The sequence below is a fragment of the Balaenoptera musculus genome, chromosome 14, assembly GCF_009873245.2.
Source record: "Balaenoptera musculus isolate JJ_BM4_2016_0621 chromosome 14, mBalMus1.pri.v3, whole genome shotgun sequence".
Lineage (NCBI taxonomy): Eukaryota > Metazoa > Chordata > Mammalia > Artiodactyla > Balaenopteridae > Balaenoptera > Balaenoptera musculus.
In genome coordinates this window covers 30753419-30772590 of record NC_045798.1, presented here as the reverse complement: position 1 = coordinate 30772590, position 19172 = coordinate 30753419, and the positions used below count along the sequence as shown (strand labels likewise).

Sequence of the window (19172 nt, the reverse complement as noted above, 5' to 3'; positions counted from 1 at the left end):
TATTATGAAAAGATGTTGAATTTTGTCAAATGCTTTTTTGAATCTTTGCGATAATATGATTTTTATCCCTCATTTTTTTAATGTGGTGTGTCACATTATTGGTTTGTGTTATGTTGAACCATCCTTGTATCCCAGAGATAAATCCCACCTGATTGTGGTGTATGATCTTTTTAATGTATTGTTGAATTTGGTTTGTTAGCATGTGTTTTGAGGACTTTTGCATGTATGTGCATCAGGGATAGTGGCCTCTTTCTTTTCTTGTGGTGTCTGTATCTGGCTCTGGCACGAGGGTGATGCTGACCTCGTAAAATGTGTTTGGGAGTGTTCCTGCCTCTTCAGTTTTCCAGAAGAGCTTGAGAAGGATTGGTGTTAATTCTTCTTTAAGTGTTTGGTAGAATTCACCTATGAAGCTATCTGGTTCTGCTCTTTTCTTGGTTGGGAGGTTTTTGACTACTGGGTCAATCTTTTTACTCGTTATTGGTCTGTTCAGATTTTCTATTTCTTCATGATTCAGTCTTAGTGGGTTTTAATGCCTCTAAGAACTTATCCAGGAAGAAATGGCAAATAGAGGGAATCAAAACAACAACAACAAAAAAAAACTTACCCATTTTTTCTAGGTTATCTAGTTTGTTGGCATCATAGTAGTATCTTATAATTCTTTGTATTTCTGTGGTATCAGTTGTAATGTTTCCTCTTTCATTTATAATTTTATTTAAGTCCCCTCTCTTAATTTAGGTAAAGGTTTGTCAATTTTGTTTATCTTTTAAAAAACCAATTCTTCATTTCATTGACCTTTGGTATTGCTTTTCTCGTCTCCATTTCATTTATTTTTGCTCTGATTTTAGTATTTTCTTCTTTTTGCTAATTTTAGGTTTAGTTGGTTCTTTCTCTAGTTCCTTGAGGTATAAAGATACACTGTTTGAAATCTTTTTTCTTAGTGTAGGCATTTGGCACTATAAACTTCCCTCTTCAAACTGCTCTTTCTGCGTCCCTTAAGTTTTGGTGTGTTGTGCTTCCATTTGCATTTGTCTCAATATTTGATTTCTTCTTTGACCCATTCATTGGTTGTTCAGGAGTGTGTTGCCAGACTGCTGATGGTCATTTTATATTATAATTTGAGAAGCTCAACTACAGAGGTGTGAATCTTTTAACCAAACTTAATAAGAAGACTTAGAGGTTTTAGAGGGGCTTACTTGTCATATTTGGCCCTACCTTTATGTGGTGTTTGGGTAAATGTTCAGCTGGAGGAAGAAACTACCTTTTGTACTGAGTGATTGCTTCTTACTGGAAACTGTTCTAGATGTTTTATTTCATCTCATTTCACTCACACACAGGTCTTGAGTTACAGGTATTTCCCCTAATCTACAAATTAGTGTAGTTGTTCCATATTAATGAGATTGGACTTCAGTATTTTAAAATTTGTTCTTCCTGATGTCACAAAGTTTGAGATCCTTGAAATGTAACAGATTTTAGCTGATAGTCGTTGCTAATAACACCTGTTAGATATTTTATTTTATTCTTTGCAGGTGAAAGTCAGTTGTTGGAGATGAATTGTTTGATTATTCATTAATCGAGTTGGCAAACAGCTCTTGAGTATCTACTGTATTCCAGGCAGAGAGCTAAAGATGAGCTCTTTTCTTTCCACATTTCTCACTCAACCTTACTCTGTTCTGGAAATTCCCAGAGTTTAACCAGAAAGGAATGAAGTTTTAGGCTCTGACAGCATAGTCTGTGCTCCCAGAAACTCATGTTTGTGGGATACCCAAAGCCCTACAAGTTTCAATCCTTTTTTGTCACTTCTGAAAATACATTGTTTTGCCTACCAGGGACGTATAACTCTTCTCCCCTGAAGAGAGAATCAAGTCCCAAATATGTCTTTATTTCAGAGTTTTCAATCTGGTATTTCTTGGAACAGTAGCTTTCCTAAGTGCACTGAGGTAAAAGATGAGAATCTCTGCATTTGGAAATACCTGGGGATTATGTATATCACATCTCCGAGAGAGATTCTTTATGCACATGGGAGGCTTTGGGTAGTTAACTTTAGAACTTAACTCGTAGCATCTTTCATGTTTGATCATAGGTTCTTATCCTCTTGCTACATGTTAGTTTGGAAAAAAGTGCTGTAGACCTTCGCTGCCTTCAGCTCATTTCTGTAGCTTTCCATCTCTGTTACCTCTGAAGTTTTGTCTGCTTTGGTTCTTTTCACTAGGTTGAAAGGGCTAGCTAGATCTTGGGCAGATAGGGATTTATCCCCTTAGGTGAGCTAATCAGTTTTAGAAATGCGTATTCTGTTAAAGGAGAATATTTACTGTTTAAATATTATCTCTGGGGACATGGGTTGTGGAGGATGGTGGCTTGTGGTGAGGAGAAAAGATTTCTTCTGTGAACGTCTTTCCATCACTAGATCTACTTTCAGGTGATGCTGATACCAGCTGCTCATCTCCTGGGTCCTTCTTTCCTAGTGACACTGTCAAAGCCCACTGTGGCCCTAAAATAGATTCTCTCGGTGGGAAGGCATTCAGAAAGGACTGGGAAGCAAAAACACACGGAGTCACTTGAACTTTGCTTTGTGCCCAGTGTGCTGGCGGCATGCAGAGCCTTTGCAAAAGAAGGATTCCTAAGTGGCATTTTATGTCTTGAGACAAATCTAGTCATTCCTCCCAAACAACTTAGTCTACCTTTTCTCAAAGAAGCCTTTTCTTGACATTAGGGAAATGGGGTATTTTTGCGGTGTGCAGTACAACAAGCTTTCCCATAACTTGTGTGTTAGTGTATGGGGCAAAACAATTCAGGGTTACAGGAGACCCCAAAAGAGTGACATTTCCTAGACTCAGACTCTTCAAGGTGTTCACCAGTGGTCATTATTTAGGAGAATGAGATCCTGACTGAACAGGAGGAGCTCCTGGCCATGGAGCAGTTCCTGCGCCGACAGATCGCCTCGGAGAAAGAAGAGATGGAACGCCTCCGAGCGGAGATCGCCGAGATCCAGAGGTGAGGGAGAGCCGCGGGCTGGTTTCCAGGGATGCCGACTGCCGCGCGAGCACAGGTGGCCAGCGCTCAGCCTTCCGTGTGGAGGCGTCAGAGTGACCCTTCAGTTTCTTCTTTATTAAGTCTTAAGGATGGTGCGGTATCGAGTGCAGCCACGGAAAACTGGTCAGTCTAGAGGCAGACGACGGGCCTGTCTCTGCTGGCCGGTAACGCGCTTCCCGCCCTGTCCCCGCCCCTGCGCAGCCGCCAGCAGCACGGCCGCAGCGAGACCGAGGAGTACTCATCGGAGAGCGAGAGCGAGAGCGAGGACGAGGACGAGCTGCAGCTCATCCTGCAGGACCTGCAGCGGCAGAACGAGGAGCTGGAGGTGGGCGCGGGGGACCTGAGGCTGCACTGAGGTCGTGGCAAGCGTGGGGCTCCCGGCAGACGTGTTCTGCTTGCCCTTGGTGACCGAAGGGCAGGCCGAGGAGGGGGATTTTGGGGGGTGTCCCCCCCGGGAGCGCGCAGGGCATACACGGCGCGGGGAGCCGGCAGCACGCTGACCAGAGTCTCCCTTCTCGCCCTCCCCTCCTCACAGAGGAGCCCGAGGGCCGTGGGCGGCTTCCCCTCCCTCAGGCAGGTGCCGGGACAGACCAGGCAATTCCACACCGGATCCCAGCTCGGGAGTCCTCTCCCCAGAGCCGCAGGCCGAGGCCAGGGGGCCGTGGGAGACGGGCCAGCTGGCAGCACCTCGCCTGCTCAGCATCTTACAGAGCATACGAACATGCTGAGTAGGAAAACGGTCCTCCAGAACTTCAGCGCTCGGGCTGTAGGTCAGGCTGCTGCAACGAAGGGAACAGCCCCCTGGTCTGAACAAGGGCCCCCGCCCCATCTGGCCGCCCCGCAGGTCGGCACAGGGCCGCTCGGAGTGGGCAGGAAGGGAAGGGACGGGCCCCGGGAAGGGCGCCAAGCGAGCGGGGCTGAGCAGCCGCCCCTGCCGGAGGAGGGGGGTCTGCGGGGCGGGGCGTCACCTGGACTTCGCTGACCGAGGGCGGGTAGCTCCGGTGTGGCACCAGGTTTCTGTGGTCAGCGGGAGTTGTCCTGCAGCCTTCTTGCTGACGTGAGCACTGTTGTCTCTGTCCCTCAAGATCAAGAACAACCACCTGAACCAGGCGATTCACGAGGAGCGTGAGGCCATCATTGAGCTGCGGGTGCAGCTCCGCCTGCTCCAGCTGCAGCGCGCCCGGCCCGAGCCCCAGGCCGAGCCCGAGCCTGTCGCCAGGGAGCCGCCCCCGGGTGGCAAGGAGCAGCCCCGGCCGTCGCCCAGCAGGGACAGGAAGGAAACGCCCATCTGAGTGCCACCTGCCCGCGAGCAGCGGCCTGGAGCCCCATCAGCGCCGCCTCTGCTGTCCCCACTGTAAAGACGCCTCCTCCACGCAGGTGGTGCTCAGCGCAGGTGACACGAGGACAGAGCGGCACGCGGTGCGGGCTTGTCGGGCACAGATGAGTTTCCAGCTAGTGTCAGCTTCTTTGAAGATTAATTTCCTTTGTTAACTTAAAATAACTATTTTAACCCTTGAGTGGCTTCTTTTTAAACCAAAAATCGTCTTTCTTTGCTTTTTTATTACGGCAGAATCAGGATTTTTCTCTCGTTCAAGGGGGAACCAAACAAGGCAGCCCCACTCCTGCCCGCGCCGTGTCCCCTTCCAGGGTCTCTGCTGCCCGCCATTCTCGCCTGTGCCTTCATGCCTCCGCGGTGCAGATTCTGTCCTGGGAGCCGCCTCACGTTTCCCGATTGGCCTGAGTGGCTCTCTCTCACGGGGGTGACCTTCCCTGCCCCACACCCCGGGCCCAAGTCACCACAGCGGCCTGTGCAGCCGCAGACAAAGCTGCCCCGGAGCCTGCCTGCCGGCCAGGGTCACCACAACCGCCCAGCTCCTCCGGCTTCTGCTGCCTGGGGTCAGCAGATGCTTGTCGCTGGGTCATGGGAGCGGCTGCCTGGACCTGGGGCATCCACACAGAGGATTTGTTTCTCCAACCTGCCATTAGAACAGAACGTCGTGGGTTGCTTGCTTGGGCTAGAATGTAAGCATCTCTTTGCCTGAATAAGCCATATGGATGGGTAGCTATGCTCTTACACAAGATTTCAGATGTCAGTGTCCACAGGGGCTTGGTGAACCGCTGCTGGGTGCCCAGTTGACCAGGCTGAGCGATAGGAAATGGCTTTCCTCTGGAGTCAGCCGTAGTCCTGACCCCACCACGTCTCTGGTGACCCAAGGTGTCTGGGAGGCCGGCTTGTAGGCACTCGGTCCAGTCCCGCTGTGTCCGAATAAGTGGCTCCACGAGGTTGTCAGCTCTCACGGCTGTGAAGACAAACCCCACACACTCAAGGTGATGGAAACACCCCCCCAACCCCGCCGAGGGCTCTGTCCTCTCCTCCTGGTTAGTATTTATTTTCAGCACCTGTTTAATGCGGTTTTTTTATTCTCTACCTATTGCACTGTTGTGACTTGTTGGCCATTATTTGATTTTTGTACAAAAAAAGCTTTGTTATAGAAATCAGCATACTATTTTTTTAAATCTGGAGAGAAGATATTACGGTGACTGAAAATACGGTCAGGTGTCAAATATAAGTGTATAAAAGCCTTCTTGCCGTCCTGTTGGTCATGTTACATTCATTTTATATTTGCTGGCAATATTGAAGGGATTCTTTTGTGTTTAAACTCTCTAATTTCTATCACGGTGTCATGAATTTTTAAAATTAGTATTTCATCACAGTTGTCTCAGTGTTGGTTAACTAATTTTTGCCAGGACCATTATTGATCAAGCAAATAAATTCAACAGCCATTTGAGGAAAAAAAAACTTCCGTTTTTCGTACCTGTTCTTTCTTTGAAATAACTGAGTGCCCTGTAGCTGGCAAGGAGTTGGTTTGATATTCATTCAAGGTCCAGGAGCGTACAGAACCTTGTGTGTCAACTCACATTGCATCCCTCACCTTGGCAGAGTCAACGCCCACTTGCTGGTCAGCAGGCTTTGCCGCCATCCTCCTCCTCCTCCACACTGGCTCGTGCTGAGCTGGCCTGGATCTGCAGCTGCTTCTGTGAGCAATGCCCTGGTTCCAGTGGGAGGTGAGCTCTGCCCTTCCAGCCGACGCACAGGTCAGCTGGCCTGATTTGGCAGAAAGGTTGGTCATGGCCAGGTCACTTTGCTGTAGGGGACGGCAGGGGTCAGGCAGATCACTGTCCTCGTGCTGATCACACGACTCCCGGTTGACAGTTTCAGATTCCAGTTCTGGGGAAGCAAAAACTATGATTAAGTCTCAGTTTGGTGACATGGGGGCTTCGTTTAGGGCAGGGGTCCCCCAACCCTGGGCCACAGGCCTAGGAACTGGGACACACAGCAGGAGATGAGCGGCGGGCAAGCGAAGCTTCATCTGTATTTACAGCCGCTCCCCATCGCTCGCACTACCGCCTGAGCTCCGCCTCCTGTCAGGTCAGTAGCAGCATTAGATTCTCACAGGAGCGCGAACCCTTCTGTGAACTGCACATGCGAGGGATCTAGGGTACGGCTCCTTATGAGAGTCTAATGCCTGATGATCTGAGGTGGAGCTGAGGCAGTGCTGCTAGGTCTGGGGAGCGGCTGCAAATATAGATTATCATTAGCAGAAAGATTTGACCATAATAAATCAATTGCTTGCAGACTCATATCAAAACCCTATCAGTGAGTGGCAAGTGAAAACAAGCTCAGGCAGGGCTCCCACTGATTCTGCATTATGGTGAGCTGTATAATTAATTATTTCATTATATTTTACAATGTAATAATAGAAATGTAATGCTTTTGAAACATCCTAAAACCGCCGCCCCACCGCCCCCCCCCCATGGAAAAATTATCTTCCATGAAACTGGTCCCTGGTGCCACAAAGGTTGGGAGCTGTTGGTTTAGGGGACTCCATTTTGGGCCCACTATTTTGTCTTTTAACAATTCTCCCCTTTTAATCAGACTCTCAGCCTGAGAATTGTGATCAAGATTTCAGGCATTGGCCCTACGCCCAGCTACTGCTCTGGAGCTCTCACAGCTTTTGCTGAGTCTGTGTGGGTTCACGTTCTTTAAGCTGGTTGTTCTTTTTGTTCCTTTTCTGACGTTCCAGTCTTAGGGAGATCATTTGCTCGCTGGTTAGCAGCTGCAAACATGCATTGAACGCTTTTGAGAGAATCCAGTGCACCAGGGTGGCTACTACGATTATTCCAAGCAGGATCATCCCATGTCTGGGGTCACCAAGACCCAAAGCAATCAAAGTCAAGTAAGTCAAAGAAACAGCCTATTGAAGGAATCATTTTCTTAAGCCATGTGGCTTGTTCAGTGATCGTACAGAGCTGAATGTCCACTTCCCCAGAAGTGTCAATCCAGGTGCAGCAGGTGGTGTTGGCCACAGCACAGATACCTCATTGCTCAGCTAAAAGGTAACCACGAGCTATCCTAATATCAAGAACAACTTTGGCCAGAGAGTCTGGGGATTTTTTTGCTGGGCAGCTCTTGCTTTAGCAGCAGACTCTGCAGTATCCTTCAGAGTTAAGGAGAGGTCCCTGATCATAGTAGCCTCACTTGCACTTTCTCCTAGCCAGGAAAGTGGAGATTTGCTGAGGGAAGTGAATTTTGAATCATGAATGCCTTCTGGTAATTTTGGCTTGAGTCTGGCTCAGGAGTGGAAAGGTGACAGCCAGGGAGGCCAGTAAAATTTCAGGATCTCCAGGCTGCACAGGTGGTTTTGTTCTGGTTACCCTTGTCTCGTGTCCCTTCTTTAGCCTGGATGCAATATTCCCTGGGTTTGGGGTTGCTAACCAGAGATGGGGAAGTGGACCCAGGGTCCTGATATGATAGACAGAAGGCTGAGTTTGTTCCAGAGGAACTGTCACTTTGGGAATCAGGGCGAAGTTTGTGATGGACAGAACTACCCGATCATCAGCCTCTTGGCAAGTCCAGCAGTTACTTGGAGGTCTGATTACCCAGCTTGGCGATGGCCTGAGACAATGGCATTCTCTTTCCAGGCCAAAGCAAGGCAAAAGGTGAACAGAAGAATCAGAAAGGCCTTCATGGGGTAGGAGTTAGGAAAAGGATGGTCAGGGAGGGAAGGAGGAATGGAAAGAAATGTGGAAAGAAAGGTTCTCAATCCTCTTGAGCTGACGTCTTGGGAGGAAGCATCCTACCTTGATGTCAGCTGCTCCTCTTCCTGGTCGGTTTGATTGGAGGTCTCCAGCGTTTGCACAGGGCCAGATGTCCGGCAGAGCCTTTTTCAGCTGTGAAATACCCCTGAGGTTCAACACCTTGTAATTTGGCAGCGGTGTCAGTGGTCAAGAGTCCTTGGTAGGGTCCTTTCTGTGAGTCTCACTTTTGCAAAAGCATCTGAGTAAAACAGTAACTGTCTGTAAATGACAAAAGACTTAAAAATGTAATCTAACATCTATGTTTCACAAGGTGAGAGGCAAATCCTTTGAGATTTTCCAGGAGCCCTCTGGGAAACCTCAAAGTTTACTATGAGGTCAAAAAGACTCTTATTTAGTAATTTTATTTTAAGAGAATGTCAAAAGGATCAAACATTGGATTAAATAGGATCACAAATCATTATGATATAATAATGCACCAAAGTGACAGTACCAGATATTAAATGCAAATAGAGAAGGTAAACAAAAGTTAGTGCTCCTTATGTTGAGAAGACTGGGTTTTGCTAAGTAAGAAAAGACCTGATAAAGACAACATGAAGCAGAGTCAGTTATTTTGGTAACGTACAGAATTTTTGCTGTCCAGGCAGATTAATTAAAAGCTGAAACAAACAAACAAAAACTAGTTCCTTAAAGAGCAGACCAATAATCGAAGGGAACTTTGTCTTTTTAACAGAGGGAAAAATCAAATTCTAATTTTGCACCAGTGTATTTTGATGATAAAACTTATTTTTTAAAAAACATAGCCAAATCCTGCAGCCTGTGGGGAAAAAACCACATTCACAGAAGGACAGACAAGATGAAAAGGCAGAGGGCTATGTACCAGATGAAGGAACAAGATAAAACCCCAGAAAAACAACTAAATGAAGTGCAGATAGGCAACCTTCCAGAAAAAGAATTCAGAATAATGATAGTGAAGATGATCCAGGACCTCGGAAAAAGAATGGAGGAAAAGATCAAGAAGATGCAAGAAATGTTTAACAAAGACCTAGAAGAATTAAAGAACAAACACAGATGAACAATACAATAACTGAAATGAAAACTACACTAGAAGGAATCAATAGCAGAATGACTGCGGCAGAAGAACGGATAAGTGACCTGGAAGACAGAATGGTGGAATTCACCACTGTGGAACAGAACAAAGAAAAAAGAATGAAAAGAAATGAAGACAGCCTAAGAGACCTCTGGGACAACATTAAAAGCAACAACATTCGCATTATAGGGGTGCCAGAAGGAGAAGAGAGAGAGAAAGGACCAGAGAAAATATTTGAAGAGATTATAGTTGAAAACTTCCCTAACATGGGAAAGGGAATAGCCACCCAAGTCCAGGAAGCGCAGTGAGTCCCATACAGGATAAACCCAAGGAGAAACACGCCGAGACACATAGTAATCAAATTGGCAAAAATTAAAGACAAAAATTATTGAAAGCAGCAAGGGAAAAATGACAAATAACATACAAGGGAACTCCCATAAGGTTAACAGCTGATTTCTCAGCAGAAACTCTACAAGCCAGAAGGGAGTGGCATGATATACTTAAAGTGATGAAAGGGAAGAACCTACAACCAAACCAAGATTACTCTACCTGGCAAGGATCTCATTCAGATTCGATGGAGAAATCAAAAGCTTTACAGACAAGCAAAAGCTAAGAGAATTCAGCACCACCAAACCAGCTCTACAACCAATGCTAAAGGAACTTCTCTAAGTGGGAAACACAGAGAAGAAAAGGACCTACAAAAACAAACCCAAAACAATTAAGAAAATGGTCACAGGAACATACGCATCGATAATTACCTTAAACGTGAATGGATTAAATGCTCCAACCAAAAGACACAGGCTTGCTGAATGGATACAAAAACAAGACCCATATATATGCTGTCTACAAGAGACCCACTTCAGACCTAGGGACACAAACAGACTGAAAGTGAGGGGATGAAAAAGATATTCCAGGCAAATGGAAATCAAAAGAAAGCTGGAGTACCTATACTCATATCAGATAAAATAGACTTTAAAATAAAGAATGTTACAAGAGACAAGGAAGGACACTACATAATGATCAAGGGATCAAACCAAGAAGAAGATATAACAATTATAAATACATATGCACCCAACATAGGAGCACCTCAATACATAAGGCAACTGCTAACAGCTATAAAAGAGGAAATCGACAGTAACACAATAATAGTGGGGGACTTTAACACCCCACTTACACCAATGGACAGATCATCCAAAATGAAAATAAATAAGGAAACAGAAGCTTTAAATGACACAACAGACCAGATAGATTTAATTGATATTTATAGGACATTCCATCCAAAAACAGCAGATTACACTTTCTTCTCAAGTGTGCACGGAACATTCTCCAGGATAGATCACATCTTGGGTCACAAATCAAGCCTCAGTAAATTTAAGAAAACTGAAATCATATCAAGCATCTTTTCTGACCACAACACTATGAGAATAGAAATGAATTACAGGGAAAAAAAACGTAAAAAACACAAACACATGGAGGCTAAACAATATGTTACTAAATAACCAAGAGATCACTGAAGAAATCAAAGAGGAAATCAAAAAATACCTAGAGACAAATGGCAATGAAAACACGACGATCCAAAACCTATGGGATGCAGCAAAAGCAGTTCTAAGAGGGAAGTTTATAGCTATACAAGCCTACCTCAAGAAACAAGAAAAATCTCAAATAATCTAACATTACACCTAAAGCAATTAGAGAAAGAAAGAAAAAAAAAAACCCCAAAGTCAGCAGAGGAAAGACATCATAAAGATCAGACCAGAAATAAATGAAAAAGAAATGAAGGAAACAACAGCAAAGATCAAAAAAACTAAAAGCTGGTTCTTTGAGAAGATAAACAAAATTGATAAACCATTAGCCAGACTCATCAAGAAAAAGAGGGAGAGGACTCAAATCAATAAAATTACAAATGAAAAAGGAGCAGTTACAACAGACACTGCAGAAATACAAAGCATCCGAAGAGACTACTACAAGCAACTCTATGCCAATAAAATGGACAACCTGGAAGAAATGGACAAATTCTTAGAAAGGTATAACCTTCCAAGACTGAACCAGGAAGAAACAGAAAATATGAACAGACCAATCACAAGTAATGAAGTTGAAACTGTGATTAAAAATCTTCCAACAAAGTCCAGGACCAGATGGCTTCACAGGTGAATTCTCTCAAACATTTAGAGAAGAGCTAACACCCATCCTTCTCAAACTCTTTCAAAAAATTGCAGAGGAAGGAACACTCCCAAACTCATTCTATGAGGCCACCATCACCCTGATACCAAAACCAGACAAAGATACTACAGAAAAAGAAAATTACAGACCAATATCACTGATGAACATAGATGCAAAAATCCTCAACAAAATACTAGCAAACAGAATCCAACAACACATTAAAAGGATCATACACCATGATCAAGTGGGATTTATCCCAGTGATGCAAGGATTCTTCAATATACGCAGATCAGTCAATGTGATGATACACTGTATTAACAAATTGAAGAATAAAAACCATATGATCATCTCAATAGATGCAGAAAAAGCTTTTGACAAAATTCAACACCCATTTATGATGAAAACTCTCCAGAAAGTGGGCATAGAGGGAACATACCTCAACATAATAAAGGCCATATATGACAAACCCACAGCAAACATCATTCTCAATGGTGAAAAACTGAAAGCATTTTCTCTAAGATCAAGAATGAGACAAGGATGTCCATTCTCACCACCATTATTCAACATAGTTTTGGAAGTCCTAGCCACGGCAATCAGAGAAGAAAAAGAAATAAAAGGAATACAAATTGGAAAAGAAGAAGTAAAGCTGTCACTGTTTGCAGATGACATAATACTATACATAGAAAATCCTAAAAATGCCACCAGAAAATTACTAGAGCTAATCAATGAATTTGGTCAAGTTGCAGGATACAAAATTAATGCACAGAAATCTCTTGCATTCCTATACACTAATGATGAAAAATCTGAAAGAGAAATTATGGAAACACTCCCATTTACCACTGCAACGAAAAGAATAAAATACCTAGGAATAAACCTACCTAGGAAGACAAAAGACCTGTATGCAGAAAACTATAAGACACTGATGAAAGAAATTAAAGATGATACCAACAGATGAAGAGATATAACATGTTCTTGGATTGGAAGAACCAATATTGTGAAAATGACTATACTACCCAAAGCAATCTACAGATTCAATGCAATTCCTATCAAATTACCAATGGCATTCTTTACAGAACTAGAACAAAAAAATCTTAGAATTTGTATGGAGACACAAGAGACCCCATATAGCCAAAGCAGTCTTGAAGGGAAAAAACGGAGCTGGAGGAATCAGATGCCCTGACTTCAGACTATACTACAAAGCTACAGTAATCAAGACAATATGGTACTGGCACATAAACAGAAATATAGATCAATGGAACAAGATAGAAAGCCCAGAGATAAACCCATGCACCTATGGTCAACTAATCTATGACAAAGGAGGCAAAGATATACAATGGAGAAAAGACAGTCTCTTCAATAAGTGGTGCTGGGAAAACTGGACAGCTACAGGTAAAAGAATGAAATTAGAACACTCCCTAACACCATACACAAAAATAAACTGAAAATGGATTAGAGACCTAAACGTAAGACCGGACACTATAAAACTCTTAGAGGAAAACATTGGAAGAACACTCTTTGACATAAATCACAGCAAGATCTTTTTTGATCCACCTTCTAGAATAATGGAAATAAAAACAAAAATAAACAAATGGGACCTAATGAAACTTCAAAGCTTTTGCACAGCAAAGGAAACCATAAACAAGACGAAAAGACAACCCTCAGAATGGGAGAAAATATTTGCAAATGAATCAATGGACAAAGGATTAATCTCCAAAATATATAAACAGCTCATGCAGCTCAATATTAAACAGACAACCCAATCAAAAAATGGGCAGAAGACCTATATAGACATTTCTCCAAAGAAGACATACAGATGGCCAAGAAGCACATGAAAAGCTGCTCCACATCACTAACTATTAGAGAAATGCAAATCAAAACTACAATGAGGTATCACCTCACACCAGTTAGAATGGGCATCATCAGAAAATCTACAAACAACAAATGCTGGAGAGGGTGTGGAAAAAAGGGAACCCTTTTGCACTGTTGGTGGGTATGTAAATTGATACAGCCAGTATGGAGAACAGTATGGAGGTTCCTTAAAAAACTAAAAATAGAATTACCATATGATCCAGCAATCCTACTACTGGACATATACCCAGAGAAAACCATAATTCAAAAAGACACATGCACCCCAATATTCACTGCAGCACTATTTACAATAGCCAGGTCATGGAAGCAACCTAAATGCCCATCAACAGATGAATGGATAAAGAAGATGTGGTACATATATACAATGGAATATTACTCAGCCATAAAAAGGAACGAAACTGAGTCATTTGTTGAGACGTGGATGGATCCTAAAGACTGTCATACAGAGTGAAGTAAGTCAGAAAGAGAAAAACAAATATCATATATTAACGCATGTACATGGAACCTAGAAAAATGGTACAGATGAACCGGTTTGCAGGGCAGAAGTTGAGACACAGATGTAGAGAACAAACATATGGACGCCAAGGGGGGAAAACCGCGGTGGGGTGGGGATGGTGGTGTGCTGAATTGGGCGATTGTGATTGACATGTATACACTGATGTGTATAAAATTGATGACTAATAAGAACCTGCAGTATAAAAAAACAAACAACTAATGCTAAACTTTCTTTGGGTTATTTGTATGGAAATATGTTAACATAAATGTTTCAGACATTACATGAAATTTCTAAAAATCTTATATGTTCGGGTATAATGTTATAAGTTATAATTCTAGTTATTACTTTTAAATGTATATATCTCAGAAATAACTAAATTTCCTTGTCAATTGCATTATTATGAACTTTAACCGTGGTCATTTTTTAGTCTTTTGTCATTTACAGACAGTTCTGGTTGTACTCTGAAGCTTTTGCAAAAATGTTCCTATAAAAGGGTTTCATCTTCAAGGAATTAATGGAAAAGACTCTTGACAAGTATAGGTTTCTGGTAACTGACTATACTGCTGAACTGAATGAATAAGCATTTTCAGAACTCTAATGGAAAACTGATGAATTCATAGAAGTGCTAACAAAAGATCAAGATGAAAAAAAAATTACATGGGACTGAGTGAACTGATGAGGATGATTATAATTTTTGTGACTTTCTGTTTGAATAAAAAAAAAATCCAAAAAAAACCCCCCAAAACCAAAAAGAGACATTTAAAAAAGAAACAACATAGCCAGCTTGATGACATCTAAAATTCCTTTCCCAAGATGCCTTTTCCACAAACATTCTACAACTTTCTGCTCTCTATTCAGGCTTTGTCCTAGGAGTTTTTCCTTTCTCATTCTGAAGCAATCATTCTACTTGCCTTACTACTTTTCATACAGTTTCCTTTCACCTAGATTATTTCTGAGTAGTTTTAATGACTTACAGTGATTAGAATTCTTAACTCTTAGAATCCTTAATTCCTATTGAACACTAAGAAGTAAGTAGTTGTGGACTGTTACATTATCATTCTGTTGATTGGCAAGTTTATAAATACATTTTCTAATTTCTAGAAGCACATATCCTCATTAAGTTTCCCAACGTGGCACAAAACTTGTTTGCTAATAGACCCAAATGTCTTTAGTTCCTCTATAAAAAGGAAGCCAAAAGTAGATCAACATTTGCTCAGTAATTAATGTTTCAGTATTTTATGTTATTTGGAAATGACCTAGATATTCAATGAATATCCATCATTTATACTGAGATAAGTTAACTTTAAGGTTTCAAGTTACAAAAAAGATTTTGGAAACTATTTTTAAGTGGATATACCATAAAATATAATAATTATTGAAAAGTTTATAAATTTTTATATTACATCTATTTAATTCACTTGTTCTTAACATTAATGTTTAGTCATGAAAATTTCACGAGACATTAAACAGCTAATCATCTTAAATTATCTTTCCTGCTGACAAATTCTGTAACAGAGATAACATAAGCTTATTTGATTTTTCATAAACCTAGGTAGAGTAAAAGTATTAATATTATAGTTTATGCCAATACCTCTAAAGACATGCCTGTTTTAATTAAACCAACAAACTTAAACTAGCTTTTATTTACTGAAGATTATCCTAGATCAGGTGAATCTGAAAAACATTTGGGTTAGTTTCCATATTTCTGAGACTATACATGATTTATATAACACTTTTTGGTCTTTAAGCCAATTAAATAGAACTCTTTACAAATTAACTTTGGTAATACCATTTGGAGGTAGAAAAAACTGACACATATACACACAGAAATAAACATAAAGACAGACACAGGCAGATGCAGTGTTTATTTTTAAATTTTAGCCTTGATTAAAGACTTAAACAAAAGACATGACACCATAAAACTCCTGGAAGAGAACATAGGCAAACATTCTCCGAGTTAAATTGTGCCAATGTTTTTTTAGGTCAGTCTCCCAAGGGAATAGAAATAAAAACAAAAATTAACAAATGGGACCTAATCAAACTTACAAGCTTTTGCACAGCAAAGGAAACCATAAACAAAATGAAAAGACAACCTACAGAATGGGAGAAAATATTTGCAAATGATGCAACCAACAAAGGCTTCATTTCCTAAATATACAAACAGCTCATATAATTCAGCAACAACAAAAAACAACCCTATCCAAAAATGGGCAGAAGACCTAAATAGACATTTCTCCAAAGAAATAAAGATGGCCAACAGGCACATGAAAAGATATTCAACTTTGCTAATTATCAGAGAAATGCAAATCAAAACTACGATGAGGTATATACCACCTTACACCAGTAAAATAGCCATCATTAAAAAAAAGTCTACAAATAACAAATGCTGGAGAGGGTGTGGAGAAAAGGGAACCCTCCTACACTGTTGGTGGGAATGTAAATTGATGCAGCCACTATGGAAAACAGTATGCAGGTTCCTCAGAAAACTAAAAATAGAATTGCCATTTGCCATATGATCCAGCAATCCCACTCCTGGCATATATCTGGACAAAACTATAATTCAGAAAGATACATGCACCCCTATGTTCACAGCAGCACTGTTCAGAATAGCCAAAACATGGACACAATGTAAGTGTCCATTGACAGATGAATGGATAAAGAAGATGTGGTACATATATGTGTGTATATATATATATATATATATATATATATATATATATGTGTGTGTGTATACACACACACACAAATGGAATATTACTCAGCCATAAAAAAGAATGACACAATGCCATTTGTATCAACATGGATGCAACTAGAGATTATCATACTAAGCGAAGTAAGTCAAAGAGAAAGACAAATATCTCGTGATATCACTTACATGTGGAATCTAAAATATGACACAAATGAACCTATCTATGAAACAGAGTCACAGACATAGAGAAAAGACTAGTGGTTGCCAAGGGGGAGGGGGTTGGGAGAGGGATGGAGTGGGAGGTAGGATGGATAAACAACCAGGTCCTACTGTACAGCACAGGGAACTATATTCAATATCCTGTGATAAACCATAATGGAAAAGAATATTTAAAAAAGAATATATATATATATATATACGTGTAACTGAATCACTTTGCTGTACAGCAGTATTTAACACAAAACTGTAAATCAACTATACTTCAATTAAACAAATAAAATTTTAGCCACAAGACAGGTATAATAATGCAAAACTCACTAGTTTATAAAAGAACAGTTGGATCCAAATTGCGTTTCTGGCAGATGGAATAAGTTTACTGGCTCAGATGGCTTCAACTTTTCACTAATATCTGGTGACAGTTTTAAAGATTTTTCATAGCCCCAGTTTTCAATAGCCTCTCCTTTTTCCCTGATGAGAATTGCATAGAGAAGGCCGGGGAGAGTACTTACACCTCAAAAGGCACAGAGGAAGAATGTTCCACCAAGAAGGACTTTTGCTCCCTAAATCCAGATCTTTTATGACACCTACAAGCCTTTTGAGATGAACAGGGGAGGTTTGAGGATTGGTAAAAAGCATAGATGAGCTTTGGATTGTTTCTAGAGCCGCATTACTGTTCTTGTAAAGACTCGGTTCGTAAGACAAGTACAGTTTTTAATTCTACAAGGAATTGGGTGGGAACCTGAATGGTACCAAGGGACTGCCCACCTAGCCAACTATATTTGTTCTTCATATCAGGGAGAAGGTCAACTAAGATGGAAATCAAAAGATCCCTATGTTCTAGATTTAGAGCTGTGTGTCTTTGCAGAAGGACTTACTAAAACATTCCAAAAGCTTCCGAATGTTTTTCTTTCCCTCTGGGTATATAGTTTCATTCCAGCTTTGGACAGAAGGCCTAAAAGAGGTTCCTGTCAGGCTCTGAATATCAGCTTCCAGTTCGGCCAACTTCTGACCATAGAGCTACTTTTCAAAAAAAAAAAAAAAAAAAAAAAAAATCCTTTCATATATCTTGTCAGGTTTCAGCCAGGACAAACTGTGAATATTATTGGCAGTAGTGAACAACCCCATGAATGCAAGTGGCATCCCCAATGAGGGTGCAAAAGATACCCAAGATGCAGAGCCACCCCTAAAGAAAGAAAGCTTTAGACAATCCCCTGAGAGCTGGCAACAGTCTGTAGGACCCTGACCGCAAATGGGGTGCAGCCCATACTTCTGCCTGGCCATATGTTGGGGGCTTCCAACCTGACGGTAACTAAGCCAAGTTCTCAGGACACAACAAGAAGGCAATAGCTGTCCCTGGGAGAGAAAGGATCAGCAACCACTGGGTACCTGAACGCACAGTCACGTGTCACCATCAATACATAATTCTAACAAGTGTTTTTTGCCTGCTAGTCTGAATTTGGAAAGTGAGTGACAACATGACATTTTACCTTCCTCTCAACCAGGCACAGCAGTGGAGACCTGACAGAGCTGACTTTGGTAGAATTCTCACCCTTCGCCGGCTTCTCCAGTTTTCCCAGGATCCCGTCTGCAGGCGTTGGGGTGAGCTGGGTGTCCCAGGGGGTGTCTTCCCGGTCACCAGACACTGCAGAGGAGGAGAGAGAAATTTCCCTCACCCTTTACAGTGAGTGCCTGGCTGAGGCCCCTTTTTCCCTAGGACACCTCATAAATGGATAAACTTATCTAGATTAAAAGTTCTCCTCTGTAGCCACTGTAATTCAAGATTATCTTTGGTAAGGTTAACCTGCTTGTTCATTCTTAAACTTTTATTCACCCAAGGCCTCATGGACCCAGCCCAGCTGAAGTCAGACCCAGTTCAACTGCAGACACAGTCTGGTTTACAAGTCAGATCCAGTTGAACCCAGACCCAGTCCAGTTTCTAAATTCCACCTAGTCTGACTCCAGCCCATTTCCAGACCCAGTCCAGAAAAAGAAATGTTCAAATAAAGTCTGAAAGCTCATGACGCAAAAGCTGTAGAACTAGGATTTGAGAAGGGCCTCATGACCTCCAGAGGCGCCCTGAGAAGGCAGCAAGCCCCAAGAGCCCAGCGGGTGCCTACGCCTGGTTGCTCCTTGCTCCTGGGGCCATCAGGGTTCCCCTTCAGATCCCACTTCTGACACGAGAACTGTTAAAAGATAAACTGAGGCATATTAAAAAGTTTAACAGTTTATTTGAGCAAAAATTGAATCAGGCAGCATCCAATCTGGCAGATAAAAGGAGTTCCAAGAAGCTGTACAAAGAAAGGCAAAAGGGAGCAGGAACAAGGAAGTCATCTTAGGCAAAAAAGTGGGTTAGTTATTGCAAAGTTACAGAACTCAGACATTGTGGGTTCGGTTCCGGACCACCGCAATAAAGCAAATATCGCAATAAAACAAGTAACACAAATTTTTTGGTTTCCTAGTGCTTATAAATGTTTCCATTATACTGTAGTCCATTAAGTGTGTGATAGCATTTTGTGTACAAC

At 41.9% G+C, this 19172-nt stretch overlaps 1 protein-coding gene across 7 annotated transcripts in view; it reads left to right on the top strand.

Annotated features, from left to right (window-relative positions):
• Positions 1–4545, top strand: part of RALBP1 (ralA binding protein 1) — a 43885-nt gene extending 39340 nt beyond the window's left edge. For 4 of the 7 annotated variants that reach the window (XM_036874716.1, XM_036874714.1, XM_036874718.1 and 1 more), the window contains exons 8-11: positions 2870–2991; positions 3232–3355; positions 3566–3874; positions 4116–4545. In XM_036874716.1, coding sequence (XP_036730611.1) covers positions 2870–2991; positions 3232–3355; positions 3566–3874; positions 4116–4322 — 762 coding nt within the window. In that variant the 3' untranslated portion in view covers positions 4323–4545. Of the gene's footprint in view, positions 1–2869; positions 2992–3111; positions 3356–3565; positions 3875–4115 lie in introns of those variants that run through there. The other 3 variants (XR_005022613.1, XM_036874719.1, XM_036874720.1) reach the window with 3 other exon arrangements.
• Positions 4546–19172: the final 14627 nt, after the last annotated feature.